A 24,749-nucleotide genomic window follows, 5' to 3' on the forward strand; every position below is an offset into this window, starting at 1 on the left:
CACTCAAGACCAAACCACCACCAATAAGGCTTGAATTAAAAAGAGACTTCCCTACAATTATGGTTTTCACATAATTTATTACTAGTTAAATGAGATAAAGCAAATTAAAACTTTGGGGTTTTTTTGGGGGGGGTGGGGATTTTGTCAGAGACAGCAGAACATATTGGATCTTGCACACTGAGAACCAAGGTGTTGCAATATAGTAACCTGAATTTTTTAAAAAGAATCTTCCATCTGTTACCATCTTTTTAAAGAGGAACATCAATAAATCTGTGTTTTTAAAGCATGTGTTGTGTCCTAAACCATAGTGTAAGAGTTATTTCTAATTTAACTTGGAACAGGTCATGGTTACAATTTTAAAATAAAACCTCTCTCCAAAATCTTGTAATGAATTCAGGGGAACAGTGATAGTAAACCAGGCATCCATTCTAGTCGAGTATCCTGTCTCCTACAGTGGCAGGAGGAAAGTACAAGCTAGCAATAATGGAATAACCTGTCCAACAGAGAAGTTATGTTTGAAACCCCTACGCACAGGTTGGCTTGTGCCCTGTCACAAGTGCACTTTTGGCAAACACTTAAGGAATGGTCTTAGTGGGAATGTAATTAGCATTTCTTAAATAGTACAGACTAGATTCAATGCATTTGGTACTAGGCTATGCTACTCATGCTGGTAGTTCTGGCCCTGATTCACATCCCATGCAGTTCCAATAGCTTCAGTGGGGTCAAAGGTCTGATCAGAATCCCCGTACCCATAGTCTCTTATGGGGATGGCTATTTAAACTCAGCATTCCAAGTCTCCCTTGGAAATGTTTTAGGGCAGGAAACAAGGATTAAAGAAACTACTGATTCAAGGGAATAAATAGGCAAAAAAAACAACAACAATCCTCTCTTCCATTGCACTTTCAGTCTCTTGAATCACTTCAGCTCACACTAGTAGCACATTGCAGAATATACCTCTCCACAGGCCATTTGTACCACACTGCAAAGTATACCTCTGCACAGGCCATTTGTAAAACTGCAGATCTATCTTACTGCAGCCCCAATAATAATCTCCAGCCAGCACACATTCTGCATTCCTTGCTCTCTGCTGATGACATTTTCCCTTGTCCTGATGCCTTACATAAATCCTCTTTTGAGAGGAGGTCTTGGGCTGTTGCTCTACAGAGGGATGAATTTTGCCCCATCTGAGTTTGGGGAGATATATATATATATAAGGACATGAACCGGCTTCTATGGAACATGCACAATATCACTACTACATCAATGAGGAGTACAAGCCACATCTTCGAAAGCACGCACTTTCTATGCTGCTCTCCTCTCTTTCAACAAAGACACAGTGATTTTGGAGGTTTAGAAAGCCACACTTTCTGTTTGGTCAAAGTGCATGACAGTGTGACAAAGACAATGTTAAGGTGCAGGTTATTCTGAAGTGATTATTCTCACCACCTCTCTCTTGCCCACCCCCCAACCCTCAGTGATCTCCAGCTGATTTGTTACTGCAGGGCTGCTCAGGAAGCTGCTGGGCATGGAAGACCTTCCTTGCCCCAGTGAAATCATCAACACCGTCGGATCAAAAAACGTAAGACAGAATAATGATCTTCGTGAAGTCCAACAAGGAAAGCACAGGCATGGCTGTGGATCTAGCCAGTTGACAGTTTTGCATTCCCTTTGTCGCAATCAATGCCTTCCTTGGCAAGTCACTCCCACGTACCCTAGGTGATGCTGCTGGATTCCCAGGTTTCTACTTCCACTTTATGACCTCCACGATGTGGATTTCCTAACATTCTCCCACTGTTGCGGCTCCACTTGAATGAGGAACGGTGCCAGCATTAGCACATATAGCGGTTTGAAACTAGCGGATGTCTACACTTGGCGTTCCAAAATTCATCACCCTCAGAGATAATTTTCTGCACAATATTCTTCGCAAGTTACAGTACAGAGCCTGCAAATTCTAGCATCTGCAGCACTGACAAAATAGTTGCACAAGTTTGAGGCTGGATTAACTAACTGAGAAGTACACAAAATGTTCTGTAAGATTAGGGGAGCCGGAAGAAAGATAACCCAGTTCCTTCTATGCCGATTGCCTACAGCTACCCAAATGCAATTTAACTCTTGCTCTAATTAAACTCTTTCCATCCCACCTCCCTCCTCCTTAAAGGAACCATCTTTAAAAACAGGCATGAGAGCAATTAAAAACATCTGCTTAAATATACAGTTCTGGATTTCCCATCAGCTAGCCTATGCCAAAGGATGTCAGCACTTTCTGCTTTACCAAGGTCCTGTGACTAAAGCTGAAATTAATTATGGCTCTCTGTTTACAAGTGGCTGAATTATCTGCTAAATTTTCTGCAGCAAGAGAATTGTCATTGGTTTTACACATCAGCATGAAGAATCATGTACATTTTCCCACTGTCCCAGACTCTTCCTTATCTGTGAAAGAGCAACTAACTTTTCCTCTTTGGAAACATTTCCCTTATTTTCACCTGATTACTGCAACGTGGGAGCAGGGGAGGGAATCAGCAGCTCTAAAGGAGGATAAACTGGTATCTTGAAAAGCTAAATTCCCATAGAAAATTAAATGCAGGCCATTAAAGCTGAATTTATGAGCTGGGACAGAGGTAGCGACAGGTAAGGTTCCCTTAGAGTGACTGGGCAATTAGGATTTTTTACCCACTTTAGCTAGTGGAGAGTTAGTACAGTAGAAAGGGACTAGGATGGATCACAGCAAGAGAGACAGGTGTCAGTCAGCAGCCATCCAGGAGGTAATCATTCCCAGGGTATTCTGCAGACTCCAGCTCTATGCTGGACAAGAACCGCCGCATGGACTTCCTGCAGTTGTAATCCAGAGTGGTGGTGTACACAGTTTTGGTGTGCTTTGGGTAGACAATGGTGGTGCTGGTGAAACGCAAGGGCTTGTTCCGAGGCTCAAAGTGGACCTCGGCTTTGTAACTGCGCCACGTGCAATCAGGGATGCAGACGACTGTTTGGCTGCATGAGGAAATGCCTAAACCCACCGGCATATAGACATCATCGATGAAGTGCTTCTCTGAGTCATACTTCACCGAGGAGGTGTACCTGAAACACACAAGAGATACCCCAATGTGAATCTCACTTTGCTCCAGCAGCCAGTGCTCACTGGGAGATGTAGCTAGCCAAAGATACTATGGGATGCAGGGTGATCTCCCAGCTAGGGCACAAGGGGTTCCATTCTCAGCCATGTGACCTCGGACTAGCCACTTCCTCTCTCCGGGCCTCAGTTTCCTCATCTGTAAAATGGGGCGGACAATCCTGATCTCTTTTGTCAAGTGCTTTGAGATCCATGGATGAAAAGTGCTGAATAAACACTAGGATTCCTAGTCCAAAGACTTTTTTATTTAAAATATATCTTTTCCCACTGATCTCTCTCTTTCCATTTAGGGGTAGAGGAAAACCACCTTCTGCTTGTAGCACACCTGGCATTTTCATTGTTAGTCCAAGCACAAGCTCTAGCCAGGATCTCCTTTTCTATTGGAATTTCCAGAAATGCCATCAGTTTAATCATCTTCTTAGCCTGGTGGGGCCTAAAAAACCCTTTTCAGACTCTGGCAGCCCAACCAGGCACTTAGATCCATTTAGACTCCCTGTGGCCTGATTTTCATAACTGTCGACCCCTTGGAGCTCCCACGGAGACAGATGCTGTTTTCTTAGGGCTTGTCTACATCAGAAAGTTGCAGCGCTGGCGAGGGAGTTACAGCGCTGCAACTTAGGAGGTGTACACATCTGCAGGGCACCACCAGCGCTGCAACTCCCTGTTTGCAGCACTGGCCGTACTCCCGTTTTGTCTCGGGTGTAGAGGATCCAGCGCTGGTGATCCAGCGCTGGAAATCAAATATAGACACTTACCAGCGCTTTTCTTGACCTCCGTGGAATAAGCAGGTATCCCAGCATACCTGAGGAAGCCTCTGGTAATCAAGCTGGTCTCCTTCCCCGGTTTGCTCTCACGTTCCCCGAACCCCGAGCAAGCAGGTCTCCTTCCCTGAGGTTTGCTGGGTGGTTCCGGGAACGCGAGAGCAAACCGGGAAAGGAGACCAGCTTCGCCGCGGTTTGCTCTCGCGTTCCCCGAACCCCGAGCAAGCAGGTCTCCTTCCCGGAGGTTTGCTGGGTGGTTCCGGGAACGCGAGAGCAAACCGGGAAAGGAGACCAGCTTCGCCGCGGTTTGCTCTCGCGTTTCCCGGAACCACCCTGCAAACCGCAGGGAAGGAGACCTGCTTGTTCGGGGAACGCGAGAGCAAACCGCGGCGAAGCTGGTCTCCTTTCCCGGGTTTGCTCTCACGTTCCCCGAACCACCCAGCAAACCGCAGGGAAGGAGACCTGCTTGTTCGGGGGTTCGGGGAACGAGAGAGCAAACCGGGAAAGGAGACCAGCTTCGCCGCGGTTTGCTCTCGCGTTCCCCGAACCTCCCTTGAAGCCGCCCAACAGCGCTGCAGTGTGGCCACATCTAACACCACTTGCAGCGCTGGTTGCTGTAAGTGTGGCCACTCTGCAGCGCTGGCCCTATACAGCTGTACTAATACAGCTGTAACAACCAGCGCTGCAAAATTTTAGATGTAGACATGGCCTTATTCTTATCCATCAAGGGTCCTTTGGGAGTTCTCTACCCTTCCCCTTCCTTGGGGTCATTAGCCATGGCAAATACAATTATACCCACTTGTTTCCATAAGAAAAACCACCATGGACTCGACTGGCCGAAAAATAATACAATTACTGTATTGAGCATTTCTGATATGAAAATTAATATCAAGAATGTCTGGGGTTTGTAATATGAGATGGGACTGGAAGCCTGTGTGCATCTAAAATGATTTTCCCTCTCTGCTTCACACCGGGCCTGATCCTGCATGGTACCAAGCATCAATTCCAACCTCAGGATTGGGTCATTTGTCAATACTAGTGAAATTTTTTAAAATCCTCCTATCTATCAGCTTGCTGTTTGATCGATACAATCGTTCTACTTATGCCAACAGAAAGGGAAACTTTTGTTCCATTTTACTGCAAAATTATGCCAAAGGAATAATTCACATACTGTGAACTGAGGCAGTGTATTAAAAAAATTCCCTATCTTGAAGTATTAGCTTTTCCCTCCAGTTCACAGGATTACCTCTTGCTGATAAGACAGAACCTTCTGCTATAAAACCATCAGCTTAAGAAAGTGGAATTCCTTTCCGTTAATAAAACAACCCTTTAGAAAGCTACTCCCTTTGAAGATCTTTGCTCATGATTACTTTTCAAGTGATTAAACAGGACCCGAGATTTAGCAGCTATACAATGAACTAAGAAGCATCATAAAAAGACTTCCGTTGAAAATTCTTCAAGGTGGTTAAAGGAGACAGAACACTCCTTTGCAAAGGGCTGGGTGAAGGCATAAGTGGAGGAATGTACTGGCTGAGTGGAACGATATAGTCCTACAAATAACTGAGCTTGCATCCAAGGCACAAATTGATAAATCCTATTGCTCCTTTGCACAGTAACTCTGTTAAATCTTTACTGCTTCCTATGCCCCTGGGAAGGGGAACTTTAAACACTAACTGATTGTAATACTGTATTTACCTTATTTCCTTTGGTGGCAGAGGGTCAAACTCAACTCCTTCGCCAAAGGATAAAGGGCATAACCTCGCAGGGCAGCTGGAGAGCAGCGGGTTGGGGGAGAACACAGCATTCTGCAAAAGTGCAAAGAGAGTCCCTTTAACATAGCAATTCAGTACAGTCCCAGGAGGGGATGCATGTTTAGTCACTTCCTATGTCAAGGACAAAGTTAACATTACCCAAAACAGACTTATCTGTAAACGACTGATCGTTCCATTGACTTCCATGGAGACCCACGGATTTACACAATAGGTGTGCCTGGTACTTCAGGGGCATTCATACAGAGAAGGTCCTTCCCCACCGCGAGGGGCTGGAGTCAGTACATCCTCCATGGCTAATATGGTATCATGTAAACTATCTGCTTTGGGAATTTATGTTTGGGTTTTTTATCATTAATATTTTGCAAAGTGTGTATGAAACCTCTCAACACTGGATTCATCAGTCAATTATATACATAAATTGCAAGAGAAACCTTCACAGGTTATTAAGTTGCATAAACTTCCAAACAGCCTTCCCAGCTTCCAACTCCCAAGCTCAGTACGTACATGCACTGCAGGAAAGGGGGAACTCTTTCTAGCTTGGGGTTTCTCCAGGAATGGAGAGGTCCACCATCTCGTCTCTTACGAGACCATATGAACTGCGAGGCGCTTTCCCTTCTGCGAAGGTGCCCCAGCTGGGAAGGAGGAGGAGGAGAACGGTCATGTGATGAGGCTAACACAGCACCTCCAAGCAGGCAAATTCTGCTTTTCTTAAAGGAGAATTCCCAAAGCTGTATTAAAGACCCCTGAACATTACGAGAATCTTATTGTTCAATCTTTGGCATTTCCAAGCTGTTCTCCCTTTTCCCTGCATTATCTTAACAAAGACACCTTTGATCTAGATAAGCCAGTGAGGTGTCTGTTATTTACAATAAAAGGCCTGATTTTCAGAGGTACCGAGCACCCCAAACTCCAAGTGAAATTACTGAAAGATGCAGGTACTCAGAACCTTTGACAAAAAAAATCAGACCCCAGAATTCACCCCCGGAGCCCAGGCTGGTATTCTAAGGCCACTAAACCTTAGAAGCCAGTTTGTGGCTTTCACTTTGGCAAGAGCTGAGTGTGCGACAGACCTTTAAAAAGGCCTGGTGGAAAATGACTCCAGACAGTCTGTGTGCAAGAGTGATGGGCCATATGGAATTCCTGTCACCAGCAGAAAGCTGGGAGGTGTTCTAAATTAATAACTCAGATTCATGATTCTACAACGCTGCCACCAGCCACTGTTCTGCTGTCTGTACTTCCATCATGCCAGAGTGTGCTGGGCACTTTGTGGGTACAGCTCCCACACAGATAAATTAAACAGTGAAACAGCAACAGTTTTGGGTGAAGGGGAGGGGAAGTTGGGCCACTTATTTTCGACCTCCCTCTTGTCTAGGTACATTCTTCCAGGAGAAAATCTGTACCAGTTCTAACGGCCACTCAGATGCGACTGGGTTTTTAAATGCAGGCTCAGGGCTTGGATGGATGCGTCTGGTGTGATCTGAGACCAAAAGCTAAATAAAAACAATCTACCGCCAGCTAAACAAGCTTCCCTTTACAGTGTATTCATGGCAGACACGCCACCGTAAGCCCCTGCCCTCTGCTTCGGGAGAGGAGCTGACTGTCACCAAAGGGCTCCAGCTTTCCAGCAGCTGCTGCGCCTCTAGCCAGAGGGGCTGGAACGCGGGGGGAGACAACTGGCCCAGGCATCTCTGCACACCACGAGCAGACGAGACGCAGGAGGATTTGTGAGCTCGACTGTGCTTCTGCCTACTCTGCGGGCAGGAGAGCCGAAGAATTGCCTCACTCTGCAGGCAGGAGCCGCATCTTTGCAGAGGGGACAGGCGGAGGGGGAAGCTGCTGTGCACAGGGATCACCAAAGTGCAGCCACTGCTAAGGGTGAACCAGGGACTAGCCCTGCTGGGGATGCAAGATCATCAGGAAGGGAAACTTTCACAGCCTGAACCCAGCGCCCCCAGCACAACCCCGGGCATGCACCGATACGCCCCTGCGCCCCTCGGCTACCCCCGGCAGAGATGCATGCCCGGACACCCCCGGCTCCCGCTGCCCCGCGCACGCGCCCCCCCCGGCAGCCCCCGGCTCCCGCTGCCCCGCGCACGCGCCCCCCCCGGCAGCCCCCGGCTCCCGCTGCCCCGTGCACGCCCCCTCCCGGCTCCCGCTGCCCCGTGCACGCCCCCCCCCGCTGCCCCGTGCACGCCCCCTCCGCCCCGCAGCCCCCGGCTCCCGCTGCCCCGCGCACGCGCCCCCCCCCCGGCAGCCCCCGGCTCCCGCTGCCCCGCGCACGCGCCCCCCCCCGGCAGCCCCCGGCTCCCGCTGCCCCGCGCACGCGCCCTCAACTCAGCCTCACGCCCAGCGCCCCGAGCGGCTCTGCCCCGGCCCGGGCAATACTCACCGGCGGCGCCAGGCCCGCGGCGTCCGGCTGGGGCAGCTCGGGGGGCGCAGCGCGCTCGGGGCCGGGGGCCAGCAGCCAGTGGCTGGGGCTGGGCGGCAGGCCGGAGTCGGGGCTGTCCAGCACCCGCTCGCCGCGCCGCTTCCTGTCCAGCGGCTCGGGCCCCTCGGGCAGCGCCAGCGTCCCCACCATGGCCCGGCCCGGCAGCACTGGGAGCGCTCGCGGCCCGCCGGCTCCTGGGCAGGGCAGCAGGGCCCGCCCCCGGCCGCGGGAGGGGCCCCGGCGTCCCACCCCCCCGCTCCGCCCCGCTGCACAGAGGGGGTGCGGCTCCCCGCCCGGGAAGGGGGGACCCCCTAGACGCTGAACGCAGCTTGCAGAACACGCCCGCAGTTCGGATTGTTTCTGTCCTGCAGCGAACCTGCTCCCCCTGTGCCTTAAATGGCTCCGTGACGGGCTAAACAGCGCCCTCCCTTCTCTAGCGCCTTGCAGGTAACGCTCTCAGAGCAGCTCCCACACCCACATCTCACAGGTGGGGAAACAGAGGCACGGAAAGGCAGAGTCACTTGCCCCAGGTTACCCAGCACCCAGATCTCCTCTGTCCCACTCCAGCTGAGCGGAGCCACTAGGCTGCTCCAGGACTCACAGATCCTTATATGTTACTAAGGTTGCAGGGAATTCTGCTTGGCTGGACTTTAGGGATAAGGAGTGAAACCCTGGCCCCACTGAAGTCAACGAAAAAGCTTCCAGTGACTTCCACAGAGCCGAATTTCACCCAGGGCATCTCCACACACCACTCACTGGGTCAGTACTTCTGGAGAGCTGGGCTGAGAGAGACAGCAGATCTGCACAATAAGGGGAGTGGGGATCCTGTGCTGATGCAGCTACCTGTCAGTATCATTCCATGAGTCTGTCCTGGCTTTTGTTATGAAGAGGAATAAGATCTAATGCTGTTCGATCCTGTCTACACAGGCCAGGCAGCCAGCAGAATCGCACCTGTGCCCAGCCTTCCAGAGCTTGACACTAACCCTTCTCCCTGCCTGCATGAAGGTACTGTTAATGCAGAGGTTATCTATCTGCTTGTGGTCTCCCTCAGAGGAGGAAACAAATGGATTTTCCTACACTGGCCTACTGGGGACCCAAAGGGCTGGTAGCCCCTAGTTCACTGCAGTCACATTCCAGCAGCCAGCACTCCCTGCCCCAGCGGTTTCAAATTGGGCCAAAAGCAACCCTGATAATTTATGGTGTAAACATCTTCACATCCCCTCCTTTAACAGCCACATTCACTCCTGTCCAGTCCCACTCTGCATGACTGTACATCCTACGCACCCCAAGAGAGGGCTGAGTCACCAATTTAAACCCAGGAGTGCCACCCTTCCGCATTGTCCCTGTTCAAAGTCACTCCCCTGAATTTATCAGTTTGGAAGTGGGTTTAGTTATTAATGCAAACAGCCAAGCACTCATTTAGCCATACATTTCAGATCTTGTGACTCCAGGGAGCAGCAGCCTATTTACTGAGACCCTGTGCAAGTGTGAAATATAACTGCCAAAGTATTATTTATCTTTAGTGTCACCGCATTTTTTAAACTCATAAAGGCAGATCGTAAAACAGAGGCCTGGTCCCTAGCTAGGGTGTATGTGTACTGTACTCCAGAGGTGGCCTGAAGACAGGGCTGCTGCCCTCACCCCTCCTTCCAGCTTTAAACAGTTTACATTCACCCTGGAGAAAATCTCAATGACCACAATGGAAACATGAAAAAAGCAGCCACATGGAAACATGAAACCACCCAGCCAAGGTAGTTCAGAGCAGCAAACCCTCAGCTAGGTTTACATTTCCTCTGCCCTAGCACACACAGGAGGAGTTCTAAGAAACCCCTCTTCAAACTGATTGCATTGTAATGGTCAAAGTCAGCGCTTTCTAAGCACCTGATTGTCACTGCTTGGGAGGGATGGAGGAAAATATTGCTCTGCTGTTACTCTATCTAGAACTGCCGGGGAAAAGGTCTGGCTACATAATTCAATCAGAGCTCTGGGGGTGGGGGGTGTTTATAAGGAGCCAAGTGGATATGATTTCCTTTAATTTCAGCAATCTCCGAGATCCTCTGACAATTTCCCTGTGTTTATTTAGAGCAGCCAGCAGTGCACATTCCCAGAGTCTAAAACCTGCGCTCCTTATTCAGGCTACAACCTCTTCTACACATGCTTAACTTTATTCCTGTGAGTAATCCCACTGGAGTCACACACGTGATGTTAGGCACATGTATTAGGGCTGTGTGGGACCAAGGCCCAGTAGGGCTTTGCTGGCACACAGAAGTTGCACCAGTTTACCTCAGGGTATGTCTACACTACAGGAGCACAGCTTCAGTGCTGCACCAGCGCAATAGCGTAGATGCTTCCTACCCTGACAGAAGGTTTTTTTCTCTCAGTGTGTAGTTAATCTGCCTCTCCTGGAGAAGGTAAGTAGGGCAATGGAATCCTTCCACAAATGGCAGGGCATTAGGTCAACCTAACTATGGAGCTCAGGGTGTGAAAATTTCACAATCTCTGAGTGATGCAACTAGGTTGACCTAAGTTTTAGGTGTAGGCCAGGCCTTAAAGGTGCTATTTTAAAATTATGTAGTTAATCTTGTGCTAAGCCCTTTGTGGGTACACTCATATTGTCCAATACATTTTGTCTAGTGGCTTAGCCTGCCCTTGTAAATTTATCTTTAGGCTAAACCGATATAAACCAGGTTTAAACTGATATGAGATACTCTACACCAACATTGCACTAATTCTGTTCAAAGGCACGTTTTTTATTAAAGCGATGCAACTTTGCGTTTAGGTCACAGTCCTTTCCAAGGCATACTTACACTTACGATTTTGTCCCATATAAATAGCACTTGTCCGGTTAATTGGATTTCTGAATGGCCTCTGCTACAGAGGCACAGTTGATGGGGGTGCAAGGGACAGAGGTTCGGAGGGAAAGGTCTCCAGACTCATGTAGTGCTAGGAAGACTAATTGGAATGGCTTTTGGAAAATCCTAATTAAATAATCATGCTGCATCAGCAGATTTGATGGGGGAAGACTCCTCTAGGGGAAAGAAAGGTTTGCTGGCAGCCAAAGCAAACACGTTGCTGTACAGTAACACACAATCTAGCCTGATGGGCCCAGCACAAGCGAACCCAAACCCTTCAAAAGAATTCCTCCGCTACCCCCAAATTAAAAGCAGAACAGAGCCTTCAGCCAGAGGCGTCTGTGGTTTGCAGCTATGTACTGCTGGGAACTCCGGATACTTCCTTAAGGAATTTACATTCCTTTGAAGAAATACTATTAGGTTGTTTGTCTTCACGGCAAAATCTGGATTTAAAAAAGTACATTAAAAACCTGATTCAAATCAGCGGAGTCAGAGTAAAAGTGCTGGACAGGTGATTTGTTGCTTTTGTTTTATATACACCTGAGGCCGGGCATTTTGGTCTCTCTAACAATGGGAATGCAGATCACCTTTTACTTCCAAATCTCCCATCAAAAACCCTTTATGAAATGAGAGGCCCGAGAAGGTTCAAAGAGCCATTTCTAAGCTAACATGATTAATATTTCAGAGCTGCTGCCAAGCTTCTCAGATCAGAGGACACTCAGCTGATAATGTAGCTACAGAAATGTAATGGGGTGGGCTGGGAGGAAGCTAGATTTCCAATATCAAAGAGTCTGAATTTACAGCATGCTAAAACTGTCAAGGGATGACTGATTTATTTAATGTAGAACTTTGGTCCATACAGTAGAAGCCAATACTTCCATAAGAGCTAAACTGGAGATGAGGCAGGAATACACCAGATTGCTCCTTTCTGTACCTCTCAAGTAAAAGCACCAGTGTCATTGTCCCAAGAGCCCTTCACTCCCTGCAGAAAGCCAAAGAGTTCAGTGTCTTCCTTAACTGCCTTCTCTTTACTGAAGTCCAGTAAATCAAATGCTAAACCTGCTTTGACAGCCTGGAGGAAGAGTCTCTCATGTTCACATTGCACCTTTTACTCTGAAGGTTCCCAAAGTGCTTCTACAAGCTGCATTGGGAGACCATTCACCTACCACAAGATGTGGCAACTATTTGACAGAGCACAGCAATGTTACGCACTAACTTAGAACAGAAGGTAAAGAACATCAAACTCAGCTGACAATGCAAGTTAAAGAACCCTCTCTTACGAAAAGTGTCACGGGAACTTTAATCACCACAAGTCACCCGGTTCCAGGTTATACCCCTCATTTGAAAGACACCCAAGTGCTATATGGGGGAATGAATTCAGGACCGACTCAGAGTACATCTCTTGAATCACTATCCCTCCCTTCATCAAGTGCTTTGGTATTCTTTGAACATTTCCCATCCAAGTGCTGACGCAGCCCAGCACAGAGAGCTGATGGGAGACAGCACCAGGTTACTGTTCAACTTCAACCAAAGAGGAAGAGGTTTGTGAGACCGTGGGTGCAGTAAGCAATTCCAGTGTGTGTCAGAAATGCTCCTGTCACTCCATGTAAGATGGGAGGGAAATTACTTTCAGACGTGACTAGTGCTTTTAGATGCCCATTGTGAGATCCCTTAAAGGAGCCCACGCTCTTAGCCCCTCCTGAAAGCCTGGCCCCTTTAAGGCATCTCAAAGGGGGCACCCAAAATCACTCATCTCTTTTGAAAATCTTTGCAAGTGTCTGTAAGTAACAGCTTGTTTGCCCGTCTCATTGACTTCCTCTAATGCCCACATGCATCCAGGATACAAGTAACTTATCAGGACCCTTGTTCCACAGGGGACTTTCCACACAGGCCCAGCTTTCTGAGCTTAATCAGTAATCACACAATAGCTACACTGATGTTGGTCCAGAGGAGAAATCAATGAGAGAGAAAAAAAACAACAGGCACAATCTGAGTTATTTGATAATGATGGAAAAATCATTTCCCAACAATGGGAAATTCCAGGCTTCTCACCCTAGTGTGGTCTGCGAAAACATAAGGTGCTTGAATCACACTCAATTAAACTTCAAGGCAGGTGATTTAACATGTGCTCTATAAATGTTTGCTTCCCTGGGATGTCAACTAAATTCATGAACATCGACTGCATGTAACTCCGGTTATTAGAAGTCCTGATCAGTTTCCAGCAGTTCCCTCTGCTGCACAGCACAGCACAGCACCCTGTGTGTCACTGCTGGTGTGGAGCACCTTTCCAAACACTTTAAACCCAGGCTTAGAGGATGCACTCCTCTGTCACTCCCAGTTGCTGGTAGCAGCTGGGAATCCGGCAGGTAGTTCACTCTTCCCCTTAGCAGTTGGATCTAGTTCCTCCAGAATCCAACAGCTTCACTTCTGTTTGCTGCCTAATATGGCCCCTTTTTAACCAACATGAAGAAAGCACAGTGGTCTAGCGGCATCTCAATATGGAGCCAGTAACACACTCCTCTGTGTTATACTGACTCACTGGGTGTCCGTGAACAGGTCCCAAGATTTTTGTACCTCTGCTTCCCCATCTGTAAAATTGACATAACATTCACCTACCTCAAACAGGTGCTTGGGAAACTCAGTTAACATTTGTAAAGCGCTCTGTAGGTGCTAAGCGTTACCAGCAGACAGGAAACTGTGAGCTCTGTTGGCAATAAAGCTGAAAATAAGCAAAGGGTTTGGTGAGATTAACAGAAATGTTTGCTGTATTTTCCATTTCACTATTTCCTGCCCTGAATTATAATGGCTGCTCCTTTTATTAACTGTGCCCTCCTGGGGGCTCCAGAAGAAAAGATCCCCAAGAAAGTGACCCTTTTAACAAGGTCACGAGGTTCACAACCTTCTGCCGAGAGCCTACAGGGTGACCCAGTGCAAGAGCATCTCAACACAAGACAAGATGGAGTCAGAACATTGAACCAGTCCACGTCCTCTTGTGCTGTAACTGAACTCAGTGACAGATTCATCAGTTTAATCGTAGATCACTTTGCAGATTTAGAAAATGGTTAGAAAATGGGTTTCATGGTGGTTTAGACAGAAAAAAATCAACATAAACAGGAACGGAATCTCTTATTTGCAGCCTGATGAGCTAACAAACCAACCAACAGAACCCTATAACGTTCATCTGTTACTACCTGAATTTGGGTGAGTCTGTCTTGAAAAATATATAATATCCATACTGGGAAGATTGCTACTGATGTTCCACAGTACATGCTTTCATTAATACAAACCAAATGGCTACCATAACATAACTATTGCACACACAGTGGCACTACATACAAAGAACATTATTAAGGTTGCAAAGTCAAGAACTCAAAAGTTAGGAAATGCCAGAATAAAGGTTGTCTGTGGGAAAAATAGTAAGTGATCATGGAATTAAAGGTTGTATCATATTGCACACACACAAGGGTGCTGAATTAAGGTTGCACAGAAAAAAATTAGCCCTGGCATTTCCTAACTTTTTGAGTGCTTGACTTTGCAACCTTAATGCTATTTTAATGTAGTTTTTCGGTGTGTAACTTCCTAGATTTTTAAAAAAGCAAACTGAAAAAACAGAAAATCCATTATGCAGCATTATATCAACACCACATGGGTCATCAGTAAGGTTGAAACCTTTAGATCCACCTGACAGAGCTAATGGAGTAACTACTAGCAGTGGTAGGTTGTCATCCTTTATTGGGAACAGCACTAGAGATACACAGGACACTTTTCTGGGTTTCATAGCATTCACTGACAGCAGAGCAATGGTGAGACAGACACCTGGCATGGAAAATTTCATCCCAAACAGTTAGGATTTGGCAAAGGTATAAGGAATAGAAAACAGGGTCTTATAATGGGAAGTGTCAGACAACCTTAATGATAGCCAATAGGTGGTGCTACCAGCCCCACCTATACCAACTCTCACACAGAGGAATGTGTTTTGTTCAAACAGCTTGTGACATAGCTGGAAATAAATCATTTCAGTTCATTTAAGTATAGCATGTTAAAGAGCCAACCTGTCTTAAATTACCTGTTGACGGGAACACCTCTGTTACCACTCCCAACCTGCAGTCAGGAGAAACTCCTTATGACTCACATGATAACACAGAGAGTCACATTCATCACTGCAAATTTAGTGAAAGAGGTGGATTAACATGCACATTTCTGCCTGATCACTTGATGGAGGAAGGGCAAGGGGAAACATATTGGAAAGAGAAATGAACCACTGACTCTCAGAGTAAAAGAAGTGGACTAAAATAAAATAATATCTATTATATTCTAAAAGTCACTAACTTTTCATTATTAATAAAGGAAACAGGAGAAGCCTTTTCTGGAAGGTAAGCAGTAGAGACATTACAAATCATCATCTCGTTATTGACTAACACAAGATTAACTTTCCTGGACTGCCTCTCACCTGGGCTGGGCAGGGAAGAATCCCATTGCCTCTGCTGCTACTAATACAAATACTGTCTGCAAAAGGTCACTTTGCTGGAGCCATAGAAATCTGCAAGGTGGAAAGATAACAAGAGGGAAACCCTGTCTGCTAAGAGAGGGGAAGAAATGAGATACAGAAAGGTTTGTAAAAGTTTACACGGCCAGCATGTGTCATATTATACCATGAGCACCAAGCAAGAGGATTTTAAAACACATCAGGTAACACTCGGTGGTGACTACAAAGATAGGGATATAATTCTTCCACAAGACACCCTCAGGACAAAGGCTGCATTCTCTGCAGTGCAGGCGTGTGTATGGGCATGTGTACATACAGCTTTCAGATTCCCTCCCTCCAAATGCAAATCGGATCCAGTTTGGTCTATATAAATTGCTTCAAAACACAGGCTAGAAGAGGGTCGTTAGTAATGATTTAATTAGCTTTAGTGTCACACTCCAATATACATCAAGAAATTACTTCCTGGACAGAAAACTTAAGATATTTTATACAGAAACATAATTCCTTTATCCTCAGAAAATGTACAACTCAGCCAGATGACACTTAGACGCGTCCACTCTGATAAATACACAAGAACAAGAGAAGAAAATTTCAAATCAAGGAAGACAAATGCAAACATGTCCTTCACAGGGTACAATTCAATGCACCTGGGCTTCTAACATTCTTCTGATTTTATTTATTTTTGCTAACCTTTCCTTTTATCTCTAGAATTCTGAATGGCAGAGGACGACAATTTAGGAGTCTTCCGGGTAAAGAAACATGGAAATAGTTCAGATTTCATCCCCACACAGTACATTACAACACTGACCACGCTATTGCTAATTTTCATCGTGAGGAAAAGATTAAAGTGAAGTTACTAGTCCAGCATACAGATAATGAATCTATGCGAACAACCTGCATTCCCATAGGGCTTGGCTACTGCATTTGGTAATAATTAGTAATAACCCACATTGGGTTTAATTATTTGTTCTTCAGGAAAGGCAGCCTACACACCTTCTTTTCTTAGGCTGCCTTTTGTAAACTGATTGGTATGAAGTGCAAACACCACTCCCTGAGAACGCAGGTTGTAAAACTAGCAGAAGCGACAGAAACAATAAATCGGCACCTAGGGGAAGTGGTGTGATCCAACAACAGGCTTTCTGATAAGGTTTCAGAAGTTCACATAACTGGAGCTTGTTGTCACCCCTTTTAGCCAAGTTTACAAAAATTCCTCCCACTACCACCGTTTCAGGTGCATGCTCAGCGATACAGGACTCCCCAGTGTACATGTCTGGCTGCCTCCAACAGCTGCCTACACTAGGACTCCCAGCATTTTAACACCAGCACACCATTCGAACCAGTTTAAATTGTAGGAGTTTTTTGTAAAGATTTCCTGGTGTAGACAAGGTTAGTGACGGTGTTACAATATCTCAACTCTCATGTAAGTGTCAGTTCTTAACAGTTTAGGTCAGATACAAATGATTTTATCTGCTGATTTACCAATTCTACTGTAATCAGTCTATCGGTTCATAAACTATTAGGACACAGGCTGATTTATCAGTCTTGGAAAAATCACTATTATCATTACCAGCCCAGGCACAGAATCTACTCTCCCACTCACACGGGGCTGATAAGGGAAAACACTGGAGCCTACGTTTTAAAAAATGACTAGCGATTGGGTGCCTGACTTGAGTCACCTTAACGGGACCTGATTTTTCAAGGGCACGAAACATCCTACTTCTGAAAATCAGGCCCACTGAAGGTGCCTCAAGCCAGAAATCCAAAAATCACCAATGACTTTGGAAAATGCAGGCTTAATATATTATTTGCCAATACAAAAAAAACAAAACAAAACACAACTTCTTATTCCAACAGAACTGTTCAAAGCTGGCCTATAATCATACCAGAATGATACTTGGGGATGTTAACAGGAAGTGAAGGAAAGTTATGGGACCTTTTCCAAAACATTCATCTCTGATTCCACTTTTCAAAACCTATGACAGGAACAGGGTCATCCCAAGCACTGAATGCTGGGATGAGCCAGATCTAGAGAAGGTAGGAACTTCGGCAGCTTGCCTTACCACACGCTGGAAATTAGCAAATTATGGCAAAGGAAACAAGGCAGGGATGGAGCAGGAATATTAGATTTGTTCAAGACCTAGACATCAATAAAGGTCTTTCGAGGAGGGACAGGAGTGTTAATGCTCAGTAACACAAATAGTTACCTTCATTTAGCACCCAACAAATAAGCTATCAGTAAAGGAAATGCAGTACTGCAGAATATTGCACATATTGCAACCATCATCAGTTATTTGACCAGAGTTTGGTTCAGGTTTTTTTTTTTTTTTTTATTACATCCAGCTTCTAACAGATCTCTATCCTACTTGTAACAGGATTTAAACAAATCCCCCACCATTGCATGGGCTACCACCAGTCTCCTCAGCTATGAGCACAGAAGCCATAGCGTGTGCGTGCGTTATGTCCACCCGCTCCGGGGAAGGAGCAGGTGGAGTGAGAGATGACAGGACAGTGCAAAAAAGATGAACATGAAGCAAAGTCAGGCCAGATTTTCAGTCTCAACAAGGACATTTCTCATTTGGTGTCACTGAAACGCTGCAGGGTTTTTAATTTTTGACACAGGTTTGTGCGTGTGGAGTTTGGTTAAAATAAATCTGTACTTGATCTGGAGTGGTCTCTCCCTGAAGTGAACTATATATCCCAGAACAGTGGCTGCAGACACTAACCAACCTGTATCTACAGTGGCCCCCAAATCAATATATAATTAAAAGCAAGCCTGATGTGCTGTGGAGTGCGATTATCCTGAGATGACTGCTAGTCAGCTGCAGTGACTCCTCACCTGACACAAACACTGCATGCACGTGCCTCCTTCAGAATGGGTAGGAAAGCATGGATTACAATACAGAAGCTGCACGTGAACTCTCCCGCCATCAAAATCCCTGTGGTCTTGTATCATCAGCTGGTCTGAAACACACCTTTAGAACCACATGGAGAGGTTGCCAGGGGGTTTGGGAAGAAATCCAGTGGTGATAATGTCACTCAATTAAGGCTTCTCAGGCAAGCACGTGCCAAGATGAGCACTTTTCACACAACCACTTTACAATTTAAATCCAGCAACACAAATCCTGCTATTACTGATATCAAGGAGCATCTTTCTGCTGACTCCACTGGGAGCTGGATTGCAATTCTGGTTATTTTAAAACAAGCTGCGTTGTGAGATTTGGGGCCCAATTCTCCCCTCAGATATTCCAGTGCAAAACTGGAGCCACTCAGTCCAAGTTGTGGCAGCGTAAGCGAGAGGAGAACCAGGTCCTTTAAATTTAAAGCCAGTGAGAGTTCCATCCTGTGAAGAAATCCTGGCAGCAGCAGACCTACAATTAAAACTAACATTTCCAGCGGCTCTGCCTTCATGGCAGCGATGGTGCCAAAGTGGCACACCCACATTCTGGGCTCCAGCTGGCATGAAACAGGAGGCCACAAGCATGGTGGGATAGTACCATTTGATGCTTGGCTTCCAAGGGCTTATTCCATGAACAGCCCTTTGTGGAGGAGGGGGAGAGGTGTAGTGTGGGTTAGAGAGGGCGGGGTAGCCCAGTGCACGTGAGAAAATAATGAGAAGCTGGAGACTGCTTCAGCAGATGTAGAATTTGGCCTTAAAGCAGCAAAAGCAACAGAGACCGCGGGCTTGTTAGCAATAAGGTGTGATTTGACCAGTGAATGCAGTGATTTCATTTCCTCCTTGCTTCCCACAGAGGGTTCTCCTTGCTGTTTTACTGACAGCTTCAGCACACACTCCTGCCCTAGGAGCACAGGGGAGATGTTGCAGTGTCCTGTCCTGGGCATTTATAAGGAGCTTCGTAGAGTCCTGGGGGCCAGAAGCCAGCGATTTAAGGGAATCTTATTTTTAAAGAAACAAGCAGCTCTATGATGGGGAAGGGATGTCGTCTTGTCACTTTCAGGGCAGAGTCCAATACGCAGCACTGGGAGACCCCAAATGGGAACTGCAGCTAGACGCTGAGCGACTAGCATCATGAGAGCAGCGGGCGAACCTTGGATGTAATTCAGTTAAACCATTTTCAACTCACTGCATCTCCTCGAAGCCGTGGGCCTGGAGAAGCCCCAGTGAGACAGGTTTCACGCGCCTAATCTATCACCGGGGCACAGAGCCCTGGGAAGCATTCACCTCTTGCCAAAATCATGCTGCTTCTCCATTCAGAGCAATACGGTTAATGCGTCTCAGGGCGTGGCATTGATTCGGCAGCTATTTTTCAGTGACGTAGTGTAGGATAATGGGGAGCCTGAACAAGACCTGGCCAAAGTTGCTGGGGGATGATGGCAGATGTTGCTTTTGTTCATCTACAGTCTCTTTTTGATGAGTTTCTCCAGTTTTCGTATTCGTGAGGACTCCTGCTCAGGCGTGGGTGCCGTCAGGGACATGGAGCTGGTGTTTTCTACCCCCGAGGGTGGGGCGGGCAGCCTCTGGCGGAACAGGTCCAACATGCTGCTTTGCTCACTTCTCTTTAGGCCCTGTTAAGAAACAAAGGGAAGTGGAATCACAATACACAGTGAGAGCATTACTGAACCTGGACAGTGGGTGCCGGAAAAGAGCTACTGGAGACCCAGGTTCAAACCTCAGTCTTCTCTTCCTCCTCTCAAGGGCAGGATACAGCCACCCCACTGTTCTGGACAAAGGAAAGCTAAGCCTGAAGCCAGGGACTGAACTCCCAAGTGAGTGCGTAAAGGGAAAGCACGATAATGCCATCAATCAGCAGCAGCTCTCCATGCTTTCAGAGCAGGGAGGATGCATTTGTTCTGTAAATTGCCTTTTCATACTTCAGAAGCCCTACATGTTTCTACTGAAAAAGTTGCCAAGGCATTCAGATTTCTCCAGAGGGGGACTTTATTATAGGACTGTAAATTCTGCTGGGTTGGTTCTAACCTTCATGTCTAGTATCTTCTGGAAAGTGTCTGTGCTGCAATCAGCAAGGAGTTTGATGTAATTGTCAACAAACACAACGGGGGGCTCATGAGGGGCCATAACCACCTGCAGACAGAGAGAGAGAGAGAGCTGCATCAGACACAAGCTATGAACATATTAACCCACCAACCAGCTATACGAAGAGCCATATCAATGGTGGAGGGAAAAGTTTTTCCTGACTTATAAGTGGAGCTTCTAAAAGCCAAACTGAAATTCATTACGTTGAATTGTCCCCTACACAACCTGGCATCCATGAAGGATGAAGAATCGTTACAGTTTAAACTAGATCCAGGTGGAGGGATTCTGGAGAGGAGGGGAATGATGCACATTTTACAAGAGCCAAAGTCCTGCTCCAGCTTTACGGGTAAAGGCAAATTCTGCTTTTTAAACTGCAGGATAAAGCTTTGTGCTTTAAAAAGATCAAAGCTCTGGAGGGCTCAGGACAACACTCTCCTGCTCAGTCCCTGTGCTTTGCCCTGCCAACAGACTTGCAAGGCCTTTCACCCAGAGCCCAAAGCAGGGCTGTCTCACAATGGAACTGTCTGGGCAAATGCCACAGACACCATTGTGGGTAGCTTGTGGTATCCATGTAGAAAAAACAACGTCCAGTCTCGTCTCGGTGCAAACCAGCGGAACCTACAATGGCTAAAGAACAGAAAAGAGGCCATCCACACATACTGTAACTGAAAGGTGCGGGCAGGTTAGCAGAACAAAGCAGTGATGAATCCCAGAGCAGGGAGGGGCGAGGGGTCCCATTTATGAATTGTCAATTGTTACACAGAAGCTGAACAGATCCGAGAGGCTGCAGGGACTGCGTACTGTGTTGAAGCTGCTGTAGGACTCTGCCTCCCAGCTTGCGGGCCGGCAGGCACTGGGGGCGGGGTTCGAAATTTCATTTTATTAAACTGGGAAGCATGGAGTCTCTTCAATACCACTGAAACGAACTTGCCCAGGGAGAAAAGCCATGAACGTGGTGCTGGTGAAAAGCCCCAGCTAGCAGCCCTGGAGCCAGAAATCCTCTGCTCAGGACAGGCAGGGTGTGCACAGTGGGAGCCCAGACTTCCCCCTTGCTGCCCCATCAATGAGCCTGAATTGCTTATTACCCAAGCTCCCTTTCCACTATACAGAGCAGACACGGCATCCAGTCGGGTAGCAGGAGAGGGCTGCATTTCTACTGTCAGTCATCTCCCCAGGAAAGCACAATTTAGGGTCACTGCTTTGTAGCAAGGGCCTGCTTTTCACTCCATTTCACAGCTAGGCTGCCTGAGGCCTGAGGAAGCTACTTGAGACAATGATTAGGGTACACAGGATCTAAGCCACATGGGGACAGTGGCACCCCCATGGATTGGGATCAGTGAGCAGAACTGTGGGGGAAACTCCACACTGGCTTTGCGGCGGGATTTCAGCTAACTTGAGTTCACCTCCTGACCTACACTGACCCAAACTACCAAATCTCCAATGAAACCATAGTGCCCTGAGCGCGGAAAGAAGGTTTCACTCAAAAGCCGGGTCAGGTTCATGCCCCGGGTCAGAGTTCCTGGTCTGGACTGGAGCCTGAAGTAGGCTAGTTTCTCATGGGTTTGGAAGGTTTGCCCAATTCTATTCGTTGACCAGGCTACTGTTGCTTTACATGACATGAAGTTAGCCAGGGGTACCTGCACTGGTGGGTTGTTTTAAGGCCGGGGTAGGCAACCTATGGCATGAGAGCTGATTTTCAGTCACACTCACACTGCCAGGTCCCGGCCACCGGTCCGGGGGGCTCTGTATTTTAATGTAATTTTAAATGAAGCTTCTTAAGCATTTTAAAAACCTTATTTACTTTACATACAATAACAGTTTAGTTATATATTACAGACTTAGAGAAAGAGACCTTCTAAAAACGTTAAAATGTATTACTGGCACGTGAAACCTTACATTAGAGTGAACAGATGAAGACTTGACACACCACTTCTGAAAGGTTGCCAAACCCTGTTTTAAGGCATCTGACTTTTAACCTCATGTCTCAGTTTTGGTTAACGATTAAACTCTGCTGCCGGCCCCACCCAGGACTCCGCTGCTGCCTCGGGCCAGGGACCAGCAGCCGGGATCCTGGGCGCTGGGCTGGCAGCGATCCCGGGCCAGCAGTGGGGATTCTGGGCGTGGGTGGTAGCACCCCCTGCGCCCCAAGTTCTCCACCTTAATGGTTAACCGTTTAACCAACAGAATTTTAATAGGTTATACGGTTGCTACTTTTAAACCTTATTTACATCCCTAGTTGATCCAGCTCTTAGTATTTACTATTTTAGCATTATCTGCCCCATGGCATCTGAGTACCCAGAGTCACTCCACACCAGACTATGTTGTTATATTACCGACATTAATGGCCTCTGACAAGGCTCTCTGAACTTATCTGGACCAACACTTCTCCATATGGGCTGAACCTGGTGTGGTGCAGAGCCCACAGACTTCCAGCAGGGGCTAGGAGAGACTGGGCCCTTGCACAGGAGGAAGTGAGGAGTGATTAAAATGGAGACTGAAAGCTGGAAAGAGGATAAGCTGCTTTCACTTCAGAAATAGGTAAGTAGGTCTGCAATGAGCTCTAGAAAGAAAAAGTCTTTTACTGGAGCTAGTCAGCAAAACATCTTACTGGGGGAAGAAAAAAATCCTTCCCTGTCCTTCCAACCACTTCCATATGTTTCCTTTGACCCATCTCCCCAAACACTGGGGTTCTGTCATTGAGACATTTCTCTTTCCCAGCACACCAGCTCAACTAAATCCCATAGTTATGCAGACACACACAAATCCTTCATTTAGAACCCTGGTAAAAGCCTTGTGCCATGCCGAAAAGTTGGAACCCAGGACACTAGCTGGAGGAGAAGGAAACCTGCCCTTCCTCCTCTTTACTCCCAAGCCAGTGGATTTTTACACTCAGCCACCCATTCTTGGTGTGTCTGTCCTGTTGCGGTATTTATGTTAAAACCTGTGTATGGCACAAGAATGTAGTTATGATACACATAGAATTAATAATACAGGTAAACCACACTGCAGTAACGTTCCCCACATTGTAGCGTGCAATGGATTCATCCCCTCTTCATCTAAAAACCATTTAAGCAATAGGTACGAGACGTCCCTGAAAACACTCCAGATAAATGTAGCCAAACTGTGCTTGTGATAGGAGTAACACTAACCTTGTAAATGGGCTTGGAAGGATTAGAGTTTTATTGGTAAAACATCAGTAAACTCTTTCACAACACAGCAACAAACCGATAAATAGTTCCATCAATAATAAAAATTTACAGATGGGAAAAGGGAGAAAACATGCTGCTTGAGAACATGAAGTTTCATTTAAGGATGTTTACTTTGTATATTTTGACATGTGATATTGACAATTTAACGCTTATAATGCTTTAACTTTGTGAATCTCAACATCGACTGTCATTAAATAATTATTGCCTGACAACCGCTCATATTTCTGCACAACTGTGAACATTTCAATTGATAACAATTAAAAAAAATGCTTAAAATTATATTATCCATCAAAACAATACAAGATAAATCCATCACTAAAGCAGCCAGAGTCTGCACCCCACTATCCGAGAGTCCTAGAAGGAGAGGAGTGCAAACTCCCTCCAACACATCAACACCACTTACAAGTTAAGTGCGAGAGCACAGATGCCAGGTTCTTGGATGTGAGGGGACTGATTAATTGGTTGGCTTATGCACCCAAAACAATCCAATTATCATTGATTCCTGTTCCTTTTTTATTATTCTGGTCACTAGTTTATTACTGGGACTGTGGGTTCCCAGCAGGACTCTGGAGAGTGTGCTGGTATGAAATATGGTAAAGGAAATATTGACTAGAGGGAGAATAACTAAAGGGCCCGTTTGCACTAAATGACTCACTCAGCGTAAGCAAACGTGTTTTAAACACTAGCACTGACAGTCTGTGCTCTCTGAAAAAGCAGACACGCAACTAATGCAAGGTCTCTGCATTATATTAACAGTTGCACTATCATGCATTGCCTAAAGGATCTGTGGATCTGCTGCAACATCAATATAAATGTCTCACCACTTGCACTGGCTTCACAGCCTGACTCAGAGCCATAACAAGTAATTTCTGTGCCTGAGGCAAGGGCCAGCTCCAGGCTCTTCAGCAGCAATTCGGTGGCAGGTCCCTGAGTCTCTGTTGGAGGGAAGGACCCGCTGCCGAATAATGAATGAAGAGGCAGCGGCAATTCGGCGGCAGGCCCTTCCGTCCAACAGGGACTCAGGGACCCGCTGCCGAATTACTGCCGAAGCAGCAGCAGCGGTAGAGCTGCCGCCAAAGCACTGACGATTGCAGTAGGGCTTCACCCCTCCGCTTTGCATG

The 24,749-nt window shown here is 46.7% G+C and overlaps 2 protein-coding genes across 3 annotated transcripts in view; both read right to left on the reverse strand.

Annotated features, from left to right (window-relative positions):
- Positions 1-130: 130 nt before the first annotated feature.
- Positions 131-18,379, reverse strand: RFLNB (refilin B). 2 transcript variants are annotated; one of them, XM_050928853.1, is made up of 4 exons: positions 18,263-18,379; positions 5,584-5,693; positions 1,240-3,075; positions 131-1,087 (listed from the first exon to the last, which is right to left on the reverse strand). In XM_050928853.1, the coding sequence occupies exons 1-3, from the start codon at positions 18,377-18,379 to the stop codon at positions 2,745-2,747; spliced, it is 558 nt and encodes a 185-aa protein (XP_050784810.1). In that variant the 3' UTR covers positions 131-1,087; positions 1,240-2,744. The 2 variants fall into 2 exon arrangements, with proteins under 2 accessions (XP_050784810.1, XP_050784809.1); XM_050928852.1 differs by lacking the exon at positions 18,263-18,379 and adding an exon at positions 8,050-8,238.
- VPS53 (VPS53 subunit of GARP complex) overlaps positions 15,822-24,749 on the reverse strand; it is a 93,795-nt gene continuing 84,867 nt past the window's right edge. Inside the window, exons 21-22 of the mRNA XM_050928781.1 lie at positions 20,363-20,467; positions 15,822-19,950 (exon numbers count right to left, since the gene is read on the reverse strand). Coding sequence (XP_050784738.1) covers positions 19,780-19,950; positions 20,363-20,467 — 276 coding nt within the window. The 3' untranslated portion in view covers positions 15,822-19,779. The remainder of the gene's footprint in view (positions 19,951-20,362; positions 20,468-24,749) is intronic.

Source organism: Gopherus flavomarginatus, chromosome 19 (assembly GCF_025201925.1).
Source record: "Gopherus flavomarginatus isolate rGopFla2 chromosome 19, rGopFla2.mat.asm, whole genome shotgun sequence".
Taxonomy (NCBI): domain Eukaryota; kingdom Metazoa; phylum Chordata; order Testudines; family Testudinidae; genus Gopherus; species Gopherus flavomarginatus.

What these genes read in the sequence shown, in the direction of transcription:
- RFLNB (XM_050928852.1), bottom strand. Translation starts at nt 8,238, where the DNA reads ATGGTGGGGACGCTGGCGCTGCCCGAGGGGCCCGAGCCGCTGGACAGG. An exon ending in CCGCGGGCCTGGCGCCGCCG is followed by an intron (nt 5,694 to 8,049) that starts GTGAGTATTGCC and finishes GCACTTTTGCAG; the next exon opens with AATGCTGTGTTCTCCCCCAA. An exon ending in CTGCCACCAAAGGAAATAAG is followed by an intron (nt 3,076 to 5,583) that starts GTAAATACAGTA and finishes TGTGTGTTTCAG; the next exon opens with GTACACCTCCTCGGTGAAGT.